Source organism: Mustela erminea, chromosome 6, assembly GCF_009829155.1.
Source record: "Mustela erminea isolate mMusErm1 chromosome 6, mMusErm1.Pri, whole genome shotgun sequence".
In the NCBI taxonomy this organism is placed as follows: Eukaryota; Metazoa; Chordata; class Mammalia; order Carnivora; family Mustelidae; genus Mustela; species Mustela erminea.
The window spans coordinates 128,909,687-128,927,280 of record NC_045619.1 but is presented as its reverse complement, the minus strand read 5'-3'; the positions used below and the strand labels follow the sequence as shown (position 1 = coordinate 128,927,280).

General features: G+C 39.4%; 1 protein-coding gene across 1 annotated transcript in view; it reads right to left on the bottom strand.

The window, feature by feature from the left end:
* GPR158 (G protein-coupled receptor 158) overlaps positions 1–17,594 on the bottom strand; it is a 420,682-nt gene that overhangs the window by 61,011 nt on the left and 342,077 nt on the right. The window contains exon 6 of the mRNA XM_032349655.1: positions 314–423. Within this exon, the coding sequence (XP_032205546.1) occupies positions 314–423 (110 nt within the window). The remainder of the gene's footprint in view (positions 1–313; positions 424–17,594) is intronic.

Below are 17,594 nucleotides of genomic sequence, written 5' to 3'. Positions count from 1 at the left end.
GTCTTTGTATTCTTTAATGTTCTTAGCTAGTAAATACTCTCTTGCCTTCATTCTAAATTGTATTTTATTCAGAATGAAATTTTCCATACCCAATGGCAAAATTTCAATTTTATTGAAATTTGTTGTTCAAATTCAGTTGTATGAAAGCTTTTCCTAGAGAATCCTAATGATATTGCCTTGAAAATGAAAAAAATATGTATTGTCTTTTTGTCTAAATGAAACCATTTAAGTAGTTGACCCAGCTTGCAATTATATGCCAAGCCAGACACTTTGTTCTCCCCACGGGAATGAAAACTAGTGGAATACAATATACCTGTGAAGCTTGAGAGTGACAGTTCCATAAACAGTAGCAAAACCGAGCAGACGGACCCATCTGAGGAGAATACAGCGAAATGTGCTTGGCTCAAAGTACAAAATAACAACCTGTGGGATGAGAACAGAAAGAAAGAGACCTTCAAGATCAACTGATGACCCACAGACTAAAATCAATATTTCACATATGGATTTTGACATAAGCACACATCCTTTTCAATAAAACTTTAAAATATTATTTTGATTATTCGTTATCCAAATCAAAAGACTACAGTCTCCTTATTGCTTTCAAATCAAAACTGAGTTTTTAAATTCTGGCTTTCAGGAGTTTCTATCAATTGTCTCTCAGCCTTTGGCACAAACTTAACTCTCTCTATTTCCCCAGATGGGCCGGCCGGGCTCTCGTCCATTGTCATACTCCACCTCCCGGCTTCCAGCATTAGTCTCCCCTGTCGGAACCAGCCCTGAGAGGATTGTCCTGTAACCTGCTCCCCAGTCAGTTCACCCTCAGTACCTGTCTGCACCTGTCTCAAGCGCCTCACTAACTCTTCTCTTCTCAGAGTTCTCACTGAGCAAATGTTAAATAAACATTTACCATGAGCCAGATACTATACTAGATGCTTTAGATACAAAGGCCACTAAGAAAGAGAAGCAAGACCTGTAAATGAGGAATTGCATTAAAGTTGCACAGGTGCTATGGGGAACACCTGGCGGGTTCAGTGGGATGCAAAGCAACAAGTGATCAGTTCTGGGCGGGGGGTGGGGTGGGCCGGTCTAAAGGCATGGGCAAGGCACTGTATGCCGTACCCTTCAGCTTCAGATGCTACCGATGGTTTTGAACAAGCCCTCATAGAATGAGTATTGATTTGGCCCTGCTTAAGAAATCTAAAGAATAGGGATGCCTGGGTGGCTCAGTTGGTTGAGCAGCTGCCTTTAGCTCGGGTCATGATCCCAGCGTCCTGGGATCGAGTCCCACATCGGGCTCCTTGCTCTGCAGGGAGCCTGCTTCTCCCTCTGCCACTCTGTCTGCCTGTGCTCTCTCTCTCTGACAAATAAATAAATAAAATCTTAAAAAAAAAAAAAAGAAATCTAAAGAATAAATGTTGAAGAATGTAGACTTACGCTCTTATGCTGGAGTGGCAGGCCTGGACTGATTTTGCTGAAAATAAGGTCAGCATAACAGAAAAACATACGCACTCACAAAGATAAAATTTGGGAAACATAAAGCACAGCTGGGTGACATGGGATGGGTGCCGACATCTTCTTGCTGGTAACACACAAATGGAGCCCCAGTCTCCAACAGTGCCAGGAACAACATCACCGGCAGCTCTCTGATGGTATTTCTCAAATAGGCCTACTGTAGAAAGATATTAAACTAGGTACTTCCAATACCATTAGACTCAAATTCTCAAGGAGTGGGAAAAAGGCTGGTATTAAGAAGAAATCAGAGGAAGGTAAGGTGTGTCCAGGAGATCATGTTGCTTTGTGTCTAGGTCGTATCTGTCCTTAATTTTTTAATCAGTAGGTCTATGCTGAAGATGCAGATCAAGATGGGATTTTAAAATTCAGTCTACGGGGAAAAGTGCTTGGAGTCATCCAAAAAATTATATAAAAACATTTCCTTTATTTGCTATTTTCACAAAACAAGTTCAAACTCTGTAAATGTGTGTTCTAGGTTTTAGCTCATAAATTCTAGAAATAGTTCTTTACACAAGGGTCTGGCAGTAATTACAAATTCTGCAAAACAAGCTGCTGTATTGTTTAGTAAGGAATCTGAGCTGAAGGAAGATGGGAAAATTTAGGGGAAAAAAAACAAATGAGGAAAACTTGGTGGATTAAGGCTGGGGGTATGTGCTCCATCTTATGGCAGAGATCAATGATAAATTAGAAACTAGTGAGAGAGGGACCTAAATTCTAGAATATGCAAAATCTCAAATATTTCCACTAGAAATGGCTTTAGAGATTATTTAGAGGTTAGTCCAGGACAGTGGATTCCTGGAATCTACAAAACCCTGTGACTTATTATAAAGTTTCCCGTGGCACACTGAACACTGACTAGGGGCATGAATAAGCAAAAGTGAGGAATATAATACAGAAATCTGCATGTCTGGAGGAAAGAATTGCTCTTGGATTGTTCAGGAACTACTGTTATAGCTTCAAACTTCAATTTCACAGATGAAGAATCTGAGGGCTTGTTACTGTAAATGAAAGACTGAATAAGTGAGAAATAATGAAAAAATAATAGTCAATTTTTTTCAAGATCAGTGGGTGAGGTATAAGCTGAAACATAATAGAAAAAGAAATTCCAGTGAACTTAATAAAATACATTATTAGAAACAGTTCAGCGAATACTGAAGGAAAACTCCTAAGTTTGGACTGTGGTAATGGGAGAATCCAGGCTCTGCATCCAGTCTCCCTGGATGCAGAGCCTGGATTCTCTTTACTAGGGTGACTTTGACAAATTACTTGACATTGCCTTGCTCTGCCTCAGTTCTCCCATTTTTTTACAATGAACACAACACTAGCACTTCCAGATAGGTTTGTTTTGGAGTTTGAATGTGGTAAACATAGCACCTGGTACATTGGGCATTCAATGAATTTTGGCTAATATATTAGGAGAGCTGAGTTATGTGTACTTTGTTCTAAAAGTTATCATTCTCACTGATGTGAATTCTTTTCTGATTGTTCCAGCTACTCCCTTTGAATTCCTATAGTCACTTTTGACCATACACTTTTTTTTTTACTTTACATTATACTGTTAACTGCATGGGTATTCCCCTGAATCAACGTAAAACCAAAGAGGGTATACTTCTCCATATATTCTGTGTGCTTGGTACACAGAAAATTTAAATATATTAAACATTTGGTAAATGATCTAATTTAGCTAATTTAACAAGGAAAATGTTGTCTTCAAAATAATCTATGTGAAAATTCCGATTAGGATTCACTAATCATTGTGATTCTGACCTGCTCAGTTTCCATTCTGTTTCCGACCTGGGCCCGTTCACCCTTCCTTAGGTAACCTGGTGGTCTTCCGCTCCCTGGAGGTCACCATGTTGACGGCCAAACTTAGTGCAGACACCCGATTGGCATAGCGCACTACAGCCCAGAACTCCTGGCCTCAAGCGATGCTCCCGCCTCAGCCTCCCGAGTAGCTGGGACAACAGCAATCACTGGCAATCACTGTGATTCTAATTCATTCATTCACTATTTAGTCTGCGATTTAGAAGCCACTGTAATTAATCAGATGTGGATTAGGTCCTCAAGTTACAGTTTAGAAGAGGGAATGCTCTGTGTACATGATAAAAATAATGGCATGATCATACCAAATATTTACATAGCACTATTATTAGACACAAAACTAAGCTTTTTTCTTTTTTTTACAGTATTTACTTCTTTAATCCCCACCATACTTCTACAGTAGGAATGTTTATTTTACAAAGGAGGACTGATGCACAGAGAATTTGGGAGATGTGCTCAGCATCATATAGCCGGGAAATGTCAGGGCGAGATCTGAATCCAGGCAGCTGAGCTCCAGAGTTCGTGTCTTGCTTCTCTCAATAGTTCTACCACGTGGGGGAGGTGATGAATGCTATTACACTGTGAATTGAATCATATTGAGGATTCAGAGAAAAGAGGAATTACTCTCAGTGGAAACAAGTGAAGTTATCGTAGGAGGGTTCACCTCTGAGTAAGGACCTGGAGGAGGAGAGGGTTTAAGTATGTAAGCAGACAAAAAAGAGGGAGGGAACCCAAGACAAAGGCCTCATTGTGGGAAAGCTTCAGGAGTGTGGAGTATACAATTTTGGACAGAAGGACATAAAGGGGAGTACTAAACACCAAGATTTAAAACAGAGATGGGACCAGCTCATTCATTGTAAGTTTTAAATAAAAGGGTGAGGGATTCAGATTTTATTCCGTATCAAGACCTGTCATTAAACTTCTATAAACTGAGATCAGAAGTGTGTCCCATGGAGTTAATCTGGCAGCATCACACAAGACGACTGGATGCTATGGAAGGGGAAGATATTGAAGGGGAGAAGTCCAGCTGGGAGACATCAAAACAAAACAAATTCATCACCTTTCTCACCAAACTTTCCCTTTTCTTATATCTTATTTCAGCATCCTCCTTACTCTAGTCCCCAAATGCTTCTGCTTCCTTAACTCTCCTGTGTAGAACTTTTCAGTGGCTCCCAGGGTTCTTATGAAAAAGCCTACATTGGCATTTTTGTGAGAAGATTTTACTTAGTTTATTTGAGAGAGATGGAGAGAGAGAGCACCCATGTGTGTGCACAGGGGGAGGAACAGGGAGTAGGGAGACAGAGAATCCCAAGCCGACTCTACACTGAGTGCAGAACCCAACTTGGGGTTCGATCTCTGGAGATCACAACCTGAACCAAAATCAAGAGTCAGATGCTTAACCAACTGAGCTACCCAGGCCCCCCAAAACCTAAATTATTCAGGATGATAAGATGCCAGCTTACTTCTAGTACATCAGTACTTTCCACCTACCCAAACCTTCTGACCTTGCATGTGCTGTCCCTCCTGACTAGCTGTTCCTTACACAACCCAACTGTCTCACCTGTACCTGGCTTACTCCCATTCCCCTTTCAGGCTTCAGTCTAAATCTCTCTTCCTCTAGGAAGGGGAAGCCTTCCCTGTGGCTTCACATGCCGCCCCTACTTGATCACGGCCCAGGATCCTTAGCCACGGGTTACATTTGCAGGCCTGGCAAATGACCATGCTTATCGTGTTCAATTCTACACTACTGGCCCTAACTAACTGATTCCCTGGGGCACACAGCAAGAGCTCCTGAATATGTGCTGAATGACAGAAAAAATACAGCTGTCGGAGCACGGTAGAGAAGGCTGGAACTGCTGTAGTGAGAACGGGAAGCAGGCATTCATGAGAACAGAGGAAAGAACATGCTGAGTCAAAAAAATTGGGCAGCTGGTTATTTGTTGAGGCAAAAGTGAAGAAAGTGTCAAAAATAATGTGAAGATTTTTAAGCCTGGGTGACTGGAAGGATGATTGTGTTTAGAAAGAAACAGCTAAAAAAAAGATGATGCATCGGTCTGGGTATAACGGTGCCAGCTCTGCTAAGAAACCTCCCCGTCCAGCTTCATCCTTTACGTCTCCGCTCAGAGCTGGCATTCCCGAGACTGAGTCAGGTTTCCGTCGTATCTGCGCACGATTTCCTTGTATTGAATTCTGAGCTTTCCTTTTTGACACTTACCGACTGTATTTTGATAGAGTCATCTGTAATTCATTTGTTAAATGTGTCTACTAGCTAGTTTGTAAATTGCATGATTAATGATCATGCGTGATTTACGATTCCTACCGGGACTGTAAATTACTCCGGATTGCATACCCATTCCCTAGTACCTGGCAACAGTAGGTAACCAATCAGAGGTAACCAAGGAAAGAGATTAAATAGAGGAAAGGAAGGCAGGAGAGGGGAAGGGAGGAAGAAAAGATGTAAGTTTACTTTTTGATATATTGAGTATAAGTTGTCCATACAACATCTAACCTAGATCTAGCCTTTTAGTAGTTAATATAATAATATAATTATAATAATTATATAATTGTATATAATAATACAATATATAATCATATATACAATATATATGATTGAATATTGTATATACAATATACAATAATAATGAGAAAAGGGGGGGAGATGAGAAGTTTAAATATTCTTCAAATCTCAATATTTCACCTTTCCTTATTAAATATAATGTGTATAAAGCTATAGCTTAACAAATTATTGTAAATATCCCTTCCCAAATTCCAAGTGAATAACAAGTTTTATAACAAACCTTTATAAAGGAAGAAATGGAGAAAACCTAAGCCACTGGGCCAAGGAATTTATGAACGATGATGATAACACAACTAGTTGCCATTTTATGTAGCATTTACAACAGCTGCCTGTGTCCCCCTGCCACTGATCACTGTGACAGATATCTTCTGCACATTTTTGTCCAGTATACTTTATTATTCCCACTTTAGAGATAAAGAGACTGAACTTTAATGGAGTTACCTAATTTGCCCCTGGATATAGAAGATTATGGTTTTCAACCTGAACCCAGAAAAATTTCCTCAACTAGAATAACTGCCCGAGGTGTATTTTCAAAGTACGTATTTTAGGACAAAGCTTTCCCTATTCTCTTTCCAATACCAGAGGCTAATGACAGGCATGAATGTGTTTAGCATGTGAGAAGCAGGACAGAAAGAAGTGCACACTTCGGTTACTGAGAACCCTAAGGACCCAAGAGTGCGCACTGTGCGTGAGCACAGTGTATGGTCTAAGTAGGTTTAGGAGGGGAGGGTCAGAGCGAGAGAGACCTGTGTATTTTAAGGACTTGATTGTTCAACACTGGACGTTTTTTCAGATGCTTACAAAGTTCAGTCAGCTGATCTTAGTGGTGGGATACTCTAGGCATTGTGCTTTTATAAAAAGCACTGCTGTTTTGAAAATGGCCTTCCAAGCATTCCCCTTGTTACAAACAAATCTGCACAGATTTTACACCCATTTCATCAAATACATTTTTTTTTTAAGCTAGTTTTGAAGTCAGCTTGATTGCCTCTACACTTTGGATACTGAACACAGCTAATGGGGAAGAAAAGAGAACCACAAGAGAAAAGAATATTAGGCTTTCCAAATATGCACAAAATAGAAGAACATTTTTAAATAGAATAACTTTCTTTTTGCAAATATAGACATAACACCAGAGATAGAACATGAACCTCTGTGTGCTGGCTCAGTAGATGCTGGGCCCCGCGCTTTCAGAAGACAAACGCTAGAAGGGTAAAATGCTCAGAAGCTAGCGCAGGCCAGTGCTCTTCCCAGAACTCTGAGAGGAAAAATGGTGAAGGAAGTTCTGGCTTTAGGCCCGATATTTTAAGGATCTGAGCAACAGTTCCCTAACAGCATGGGACACAGCAGTTCTACTTTCTTAACGGACTCGTTGAGTGTTATTTGCTTCAGTTCAGTGAAACTGGTCGTGAATGAAACCACTTGTACAGGTGAGTAAGGTGCACGATGTCTTAGCATCTGTGCTAGTGGGCGTGCGGGGACGGTTTTATTTACAGAAAAGATTACTGGGTGATGAGAGAGCCCAGGGACAGATGCCAGGGACAAGACTTGTGTTGATGAAGTTGTCCTTTGATAAGGATGTGAAGGACTTGTAAAGCTTTAAGGACTCTCTCTGCCATGTCTACAAGTTCTTTCTGCTTCATCCACGGAAGAGTCTTGCTACTTAAATATTCTCCAGGGCCACTTAACCTTCTCCAGCTTGCCGTGCTCCCAACAGTCCTTACTGAGCAGGGGAGGAACAAAGCTGGGAACTTGTCTGAAGGACAGTCTACAAAAGGAACGCTCGGAAATATCTCATATTAAAACCTATTACTTAATCCAGCCAGGCTTGCTATCTTTTGAAGTAGGACGCTGGAAATGAATCATGTAGGTGGATCTAGGTATATTAAAGGACTTTTATACAGGATTTGCTTGATAAAATAAGGAGTTTGGAAGTTCCTTGAGTGTTCTAAAATTATTTTTTCTATATTTGGGAAGAAATATGACTCTGTACACAGAAATATTTAGGATGAAGACTATGTCCTATAAATGTTTAATTTTCTAAAGTTAGATTCAAATGACAAAAAAATAAAAATTATTTAATACCACTTTATGCTCATGCAATTATCACAAAAATGAAAGGGGCTAAGATTGTGATTATGTCTTTACACAACACAATGGTCTAGAACTTAATACTTTGTACTTGGCTCCTATTATTCAAAGCAACAAAACAGGGATAAATTGATAGACTAAAATATAAAATATGTATATGATTTTTACTCATTTATAATACATAAGTAATATTTTGGGGTTACCATGATAGCAGATGAGTTCTGCCTGACACAGCTCCTCTAAAATCCCCAATATAATACCCCCCAAAAGATTAAAAAAAAATTTTTTTTTTTTAAAGTCGCAGCTCTAGGGACACATGGGTGGCTCAAGTGGGTTAAGCCGCTGCCTTCGGCTCAGGTCATGATCCCGGGGTCATGGGATCGAGTCCCGCATCGGGCTCCTTGCTTGGCAGGGAACCTGCTTCTCTCGCTGCCTCTGCCTGCCGCTCTGCTTGTGTGTACTCGCTTGCTCTCTCTCTTGCTCTGGCAAATAAATAAAATCTTTAAAAAATAATAATAAAAAATAAAAAAATAAAAGTCACAGCTCTAAAAACAAAAGGCAAAGATGACAAGATCCCCAGTTCTCACTGGTGATTCTACTTACTGCCTGGTAGATGGTATCGAATTAACAAGCACCTTTTAAATAAAACATCACATGCCTCATTCTCTGAACCAGAATAAGATCTGAAAGCCCAAAGATAACAGGGAGAGATTTTCATTCCTATTCCTTGTCAGAATTTCGTTCTGAGACCCACAGGCTTTTCCTAGATGAAACAAGCACAATGAAAAATCTTAGGTCATGTCCTCATTGTGCAGGGATGATTTCTGCCTCAGCCAGTCCTGCAGCCTTCTTGTCCGTGAGCACTTTTCCCAATCAGCTCCCCTCTCCTCCATGCATTCGGGGATTAGAATTCCCAGGATGTGGCATTCAGAAATGTGATACTCAGCTGCCTAGGGCAAAGCACAGTAGGTGGGGGGGAAGAGCCAGGATGCTGCTGGAGAGTACAGAGAGACTTCCTGCTCTGTTTTCCTATCTCTCCACAAGAAAAGGTGCTTTATAGAAATACCCCATCACAACAAACGGAATATACATAGAAACAAATGACTATGTTCATCTAAAACGTTTACAACCTCAGCTTATGTGTTCAGAAGGAATAATTTTTTGGTTAAGAGTAAGTTATGCTACATGACTTCGATAGAAGATTGTACCATCCTAACAGTCATGTTCTCAAGAACATTCATGAACGTGGTAAAGTTCTTGTGATTTATGTTAGGTGAAAAACCAAGCAGCATGTAAAATATAGAGAGAGCATACAGTGTGGTATTGATTATGTTTAAAATTTATTTGTATATATGAATATATATATGAACACACACATACGCATACATAAAAGATAGCATACCTAATCCCTGCTTATTACTCTTAATTTAACACCCCTAATTTGTTCCAGAAAGCAGATCACGAAGGGGCCATTTATAAATGCCAAGGGGGGAAATGTACTGTATTGTTTATTCCTATTAAGAGGTCCATCTTGGGAAGCCTGGGTGGCTCAGTGGGTTAAGCCTCTGCCTTCGGCTCAGGTCATGATTCCAGGGTCCTGGGATGGAGTCCCACATCAGGCTCCTTGCTCAGTAGGGAGCCTGCTTCTCTCTGCCTCTGCCTGCCACTCTGCCTGCTTGTGTGCGCTCTCTCTCTCTAATTAATAAATAAATAAATAAATAAAATCTAAAAAAAAGTCTATTTCAAAATTATGTTTTCTATAAATTATCAAAAAGGCAAAAACAAGGAAACAGAAAATCTAAAGCTATGTTTCTGCTTCCTATTTTTAATCCTGATGCCCTTAGGAGTGAACTACATTGTCCTCTGAGAAAAACACATCAATGAGCAGGGTGCTGAGATTATGAGTGAAGTATTACTGTTAAGATATTTTTGGTTTTGTATTGTTACCATGAAAAAATGTATATTCTTGGAAATGGTCATGAACTCTCTTTAGGGTTCAGTTCAAAATCTTTTTTGCAAATTTTTATTATGCAAGGGTTGGTTTTGAGGAAATTATATATACATGTATGTGGGTATATATGTCAATATATATATATATCTTGTGAACCTAACAGTATTTCCAGTGATTCTCTGGGTTTAGCATTAAGTATGCATACACTTCTTAGTATTTTAAAATTTTTCTATAATTAGGAAAAAAACATTAATTTTAGTAAAAAACTATTCTAATATCTCTTCCAGGAGTGTAATAAATGGTAAGACAACATAGGATAACTAAATCTTTTAGTTTAGTCCATGCAGATAATTGTGAACACAAAGTTAAGCCTTCTGGGTCCTCTCCTAAAAGTTGACAATAAGAAAAGTATAATTTATCTGTGAGCCACTAAGTTGTTAGAGAGGTAGAAATATATCTCTTGAGAATGAACAGTTTCAGGAACAAATGGGTTCTAAATATGATCTAAATATGATCTGTGATTTACGGATTCAATTTAAAAAAAAATAATGAACAAAGAATAGTACAAGAGTTGGTAAATGGAGTAGTAATGAAATGCCATTAGACACTGGGGGATTTCACTTCATTCTGAATATAAAATATATGTAACATGTATCTTAGAAATTTTTGCTGTGATTGCTGGTACAGGGATATACCTGGTTTAGAGCAAAATGAAAATAAACACACACATGGAATGAATTAACTAGCTTAAGGAGAATATATATGAGGAAGGAGAAGAGATCTAATAGGATAAAAAAAATTTTAAAAAAAGATGAAAATTTTCATTTGTAAAATAGTACAAATGTATGAACTGCCTACCAATCAGGTGGAAGAGATTCTGCAGCCTAGTACAATGGATAAAAGAGAAATTTGGAGTTAGTTGCCATAAATGCCAGTCGGGCTCTACCACTAACTAGACATACAACTTACAAATCCCTTACATTCTGTGGAATTCAGTTTCCTTAACAGTTTAATGAAGACAATGCAAAATCCTATAGTATTTATAGAATCAGTTAACAAACCACAGATAAATAGCAAATGTCAGTTTGTTATTAACATGAAAATTAATTTGGATATTTGTCCCATTTGAGTCAGGAATCTGTTTAGTCCTCTAGTACATGTATCTTCAAATACTGACAGAAAAGAAGCTTCTAAATACTGTGGAGTTGAGAATGGGGTATAGAGGGAAGGTGAAAGAAACACAAGACAAACTATGTCTTTAAATCAGTAGGGGAGCTGTTAGTATGAGGGGCAAAGGCAGGAAAAGCCTGGTGTATTCATTATTTATTGATACATAACAAATTATACAAATTTAACAGCTTAAAAAAATACGTATCTATTATCTCACAAAATCTGTGGGTTAGCAATCTAAGCATTGTAGATCTCACAGTCTCTCACAAAACTACAATGATAGTATTTATCAGGGCTGGGGTCTCATCTGAAGGCTCAGCTGGGAAAGGATACACTTCTAAGCTCACGTGGTTGTTGACAGGATTTGGTTCCTTGGGGGCTGACGGAAGTGGAGCCCTGAGCTGGCTGTTAGTGGAGGCCTCTCCCAGTTCCTGGACCTGTGGACCTCTCCAGCATAGTAACTTGCTTCCCTGAAGCTAGCAAGAGAGAGTCTGTTTGCAAGATAGAAGTAATAGTCTTTTATAACCTCATCATGGAAGTGACATTCTTTCATTTTATATTGATGTTTTTTATTGATTAGGAACAGGTTAGTCAAGGAGATGAAACTGCATAGGCTGTGAATACCAGGAAGCAGGAGTCATTGGGGCTATCTTAGAAGCCATCTACCACAAAAGGCAGCCCTACTTTTATATAATCAGAAATGCCGTTATGTTCAAAGTGAATGATGTAAGAAGAATAGAGAATTAAAAGCCATTCAATGCCTAAGGCATGCATTTAGAGAAAGGATAATGTGAAAAATAATTTTAAAAGAGAAGTCTTTAGTTTTTTTCTTTATTTATTCATTAGAGAGATAGAGAGAGAGATGAGCGGGGGGGAGAGGCAGAAGGAGACGGAGAAGCAGACTCCCTGTTGAGAAGGGAGTCTGAAGTGGGGCTTGGTTCTAGGCCTGGAGATCATGACCTGAGCCAGAGGCAGACAATTAACTATCTGATCCACCCAGGAGCCCCTAAAGGAGAAATCTTTAAAAGATGAAAAGAAATCAACCAAGGCTGGCTGTCTATGGGGTCTAATTCATTGTGAAGTTCATAATTCTGAGGTTGTTGCACATAGCTCATGACTAGGAACTGCTGAGAAACGACTTTTTTGATTTTAATGTTTTTAAACAATGAGATAAATATGATATGGTGAGTTGGGAGAAATAATTTGGATCTTGTCAAGTATTTATGTCTATGTTTAAATTGTGACTAAGAAAGAATGAAGACTTCAAGTTAAACCTGGCCAACTGAACATGTGTATGTCTTCTACTTCTGGAAACTCTAGTTAATGATGGTAAAACACTCAAGACCAAAGGGAGTATGAATAGAAATGCCAACGGATGATAGATATCAACAAAATTCTGGAAGATGGAAAGCAGATGGCAATGTATAACCAGATAAAAAAATCAAAGAAAACAAAAACCTGTACCCAAACAGAGAGAAGCCCCTCAGGAATCTGTCTCACAATCTTTTCTGGGGAGGGGAGTTGGGTAATAACAATAATTACATCTAATGAGTACTTGGTATGTTTCAATTACTCTTAAGTTGTCCTACATGAAACAAACTACATATTGCTTTAAAAAATCCTTTAAGGTAGGCTTTATTAATATTCCCCCCTCTACCTGTGGGGCAACTCAAGGCACATAAAAGTTGAGGAATTTGTGCAAGGTCACACAGCTAGTAGGTGGCAGAACTGGGGCTAAAATCTGGCCTGAGTCTAGAGCATACGCTCATTATCATGGTGCCTCATTGCCGGCAATTATGTAAGAAAGATTGCGTAATAAGGTAAAGATAGGGGTTTTTCATGGTGACTAGATATTGTCCAATGCCTGGTCACCGAGAACTTCGACCAGCTTGTCAGTGTAGTAAACATGGAGGGGTTACACTGAATAACGTTTATAAGGTAAAAATAATTTTCAAGCAAAAAGAAATGGAAAATATAACTGAAGATAAGAACGCAATTAACAACCGGGAAAATGAACACTAAAAAACAAAACTGGAATGATTCATGAAGAAAATTATGAAAGAAAAGAGTGACATCCCAGAGACTGAACTACTGAGTCAGAGAGAAGAGGTGGCCATAATCATGGCAAAATTTGGAACCAATGCAATGGTCTTCAACTCTGACTCAACATGAGAATCACCTCTGGTATTAGAGCATGTGAAAGCCCTGGTTTCCTTTGTCGAAACTTTGAGTCAGTAGTTCCAGGGCACGGTCTGAACAATTAGCCTTTTAGAAAATGCTCTACAGGTAGCTTTAACTTAACAAGGGTAAAGAGCTGCTTATAATAGTTTATAGCCCAGAAGCAAGCCACACGTAGAGCTGTTTTGGCCACAGCTCAGACTAAGAGTAGGGAAGAGTGAAGGAAGTGCTCAAAGACTAATAAAATGCAGTAAGAGTTCTATTGCCAGAAAAATATCCTACATACGCATGCATTCAAAATACACAAATATTTAAGTCCAATATGCACAAAAGCATTATTTGCAACAGCAAAAACACTGAAAATATTGTCTACCCAGAGGGGACAGCTTAAATCTACAAGTCCTGTTACATCCATACAAAAGGGAAAACCAGGAAGTTTAAAATAATTAAGTGGATCTGATTTGGTTGTTGAAAAAACATCTTTAAGAGAAATCATTCAAATGAAAACAAAGTTTCAGAACAGTAATAAAGATATGATTCTGTTTGTATGTATGTAAAAAGGAATGTCTGGCTGCAGACGGTAAACGATCAAGACTATTGACCTCTGGGGTGGGTGGACTGGGAGTGGAGGAGGCAGGGAGAAGGGGATTTGCACATCCTTTAGTGCTAGTTGATTTTTTTTTTTACAATGAAAATATATTACTCTTATAATAAAGGAATGAAAAAACATGAAAAGATTTCTGAATAATTTGCTGTAATCACTATAAATCTTTGTTTTAACATTTAAGAGAAAGAATCACCTGTTCAACCTGACAGCCTTGCCAGGCTTGGTCACCCTTTAAGTTTTACATGTGTGCATGTGTGCACATGCACGTATACACACACACACACACACGTACCTGGAAGGACCTGCACAGTGCTTTCACTGAGAGAGTCAGGGCAGAGGGGCCACTTTCCCTGATGAGTTTGTCTTCCACAAGGATGCCTTACTCAAAATGGGCTGTGGGGAGGTTGTGGATGAACCTTGCCTCTGGGGTGCGGGAGGCTGTTTCTAAGTACCGGGATGAGCGAGCAAAGAGGAGAAAGTTCCATATGTAGTGCCTACAATGTGACATTAAATGGAGGCAGCAACATATAGAAAAATGAAGAGAAACTGGAGGCTCTGAAGGTCCCAGACCTCAATAAAGAAACAAGGTACAAGAGTCCACATACACACAAAATGAATTAAAGTACAGCATTTTGAGAAGAAAGGAGAAAAAAATGATAAAGAGACACAATATATTAATAAGATGCTTAATGACCAAAAGCTTTTTTAAGACCAAGAAAAAAATACACAAAGAACCTGATCTGTGTGCCATCTCCTGGTTCTTTTTTTTTTTTTTTTTTTTTTTAATATTTTATTTATTTAACAGAGAGAGAGAAATCACAAGTAGGCAGAGAGGCAGGCAGAGAGAGAGGGGGAAGCAGGCTCCCCGCCGAGCAGAGAGCCCGATGCGGGGCTCGATCCCAGGACACTGAGATCATGACCTAAGCCCAAGGCAGAGGCTCAACCCTCCGAACCACCCAGGTGCCCCCCATCTCCTGGTCCTTAAGTGGCCCCTGTCCCTTGACCATGGCCCACGAGTTTACCTTAGCTTCGTGGGTCATTGTTCCACTGACAGTCTTGCATAGACCATTCACTGGAAAAACTGTCTTTCTGTTCATAGTCCAAAGATCCTTCCAAATTTGTTGAAGAAATTGAGCAGACTATACAAAACATTAGGTTCTTTGAGCCACAGCTTACATGAAAAGTCTGGAAAAGTAATCATTCAAGCTGCAGTCACAACCCAGGCTCAGAATTGGCCTGTCAGTCCTATGTGTGCCTTTGTGGAGAAATCACCCTTGCCAGTACCAACTCTCAGTGCCCTGGGCAGAAAGAAGCATATATTTCCTGAGAGGCAGAAGCATGTCATGAAAAGATCATTGTATCTGAAGACACAGAGGACTGCTCTGCCACTTAGTCACTACATGACCTTGAGCACATCCTTCTGACCATCTCCTTCCTCACCTAGAAAGTTGAGTTAATCATCTCCTTTCTCCCTCTACCACAGGATGGGAAAATTGTACGGGAAAGCACTATTTCAGCTAGAGTAGTGCCATTGTTTCTCCTATACATTTTCCTTAAAGATTGATGCAGAATTACTTTTATTTCTGTTTAAAGTGAGCATTAGGTGATTCCACCTGATCCTTAAAAATTCTCTCTCAATGGCAAAGTAACATAAATAATACGAGATCCCTTGGTGAGGGAACGGCTTAGCCAGCCTGATTCAGTCTGAGTCATTCACTGCCTCACCCCTTTTGGAGAGGACACATTCTTATAACTCAGCTCCAAGTAAAGAAGCTGAAAATAAAAATCTAAGTTTAACTGTAAGAGACCACAAAAGCTCTTCAGAATTTGTCAGTAAGCAATAACAAATGGATTTTCTCAATATATTTTCAGACCTCCTTTGATTCACTTTCCTGTTCTGGAGTACTCTGTTTAACACGTAGTCATTACCAATAATAAAAACCAATCTGCACATGGGATTTTTACTGTTTATTATGTACTTGATTATTTCTTTCCCAGAACTGAGATACTTAGGAGGTTAAGAGACTTGCCCAAGATCACAGTAATTTAAACATGTCAAAGGCGGAATTACTCTAAATTGTTAACATTTTCAAGGAACATTCCCTCTCCTTTGTAATGAAAAGCTGTTTGATCTCCAAAAGTTGCATTTCCTCCTTGGTAAAAAGTCAAGTGACAAATTGCCCCACAACCTAAGTATTTCAAAGTCAGTGTTCTTCAGATGAGTTTTCTGTATTTAGACATAGACCTTCTCCCTTTAAAATCATTGCAGGGGCACCTGGGTGGCTCAGTGGGTTAAGCCTCTGCCTTCGGCTCAGGTCATGATCCCAGGGTCCTGGGATCGAGCCCCACATCGGGCTCTCTGCTCAGCAGGGAGCCTGCTTCCTCCTCTCTCTCTGCCTGCCTCTCTGCCTACTTGTGATCTCTGTCAGATAAATAAAGAAAAAATCTTTAAAAAAAAAAATAAAATAAAATCATTGCAGTAACTTCCCTCCTACACTCCTGTCTCTACAAGAACTCAGCGTGAAGGTACTTCACACACACACAACTTTCTCCTCCAACTCCCGTCTTCTGTACTCCTCCACACCCAAACTTCACAGTTCCTCTGCGTCTGTATTCCGCTGGCTTTTGCCTCTAGTCTTTCTCAGACTAGAGAAAGTATATACATGACCATGATCACCTGGAAACATGGTATCATTTTGAAAAGTTGTCTTTGGAATCCTATGCAACAGGCTCAAGGCCACAGATAAAGGTGTTTCTAAGAAGACTACTTGCTTGGTGTTTTGAGAACGTCTTTTTATCAGTGAATGGCACTTATGCTCCATGTTCTGTTAGAGGTTGACTATCCAAAGTATAAATCTGCTAATATCTCACCCATGGTAAGAAACAGCTTCTGGCTTCCTGTTTTTTGTTAAAGTAAACACTGCTTGTCGTGGCATACGAATTCCCTTTCTTCTATGTCTCCACAAGTTTTTATAGTCTTCTCTTTCAGTACCATCTAACATGTATCCCTACGTGAGCCACATGCAACTTGGAACACCCAAAGGAGCACAGACTTTCATAACTCTGTGTCTGTATTTGTGCCATCGGTCCTAGAACATTCTTTTCCCTTTTTCTCCCAGCCACATAGGTAGTAGCTCTTTTCTCTGTGCTCAGAGCGTCTTTTGCTCATATCCTTATTATGGAACATAACACATTGCTTAAAAAATACCACCTCTCACTCTCTCTCTCTCCTCTACTGGACAGTATGTTCAATTTTGCTTATTGAGTGACTGAATGAGAGCGTTTTTCATTTAGGAAACAACAACTCTAAATTTAGCTGCCTTCTTAGGTTCAACAAACTAAGTTCACTAAGAGACTTGGAGGCATGACAAAATGCCCCAGTCACAAAGAAAAGTGGAGCTCTTGGAATAACCTTCGGGAAGACCGCTGCTATGTTCTCATAAAGATGTGTTATAAGTCACATAATTTTAAAGACTTCAGTAAAAAGATAAATTATTCAAAAATATTTTTTTTTTCTTACAGGTTGTCACAATGTTTAAAATCCCTACCGTTGGAATCACTTTTTATATCTTCAAAAGATCCCTATCAAAATGTATCTGAAAGGATTAGAGTGATGACAACTAACTGAAAGCCACTTTGGACAGAATCAGTTCTTAAAGGAATAGGCACAGGATGGGGAGTTCTGATGC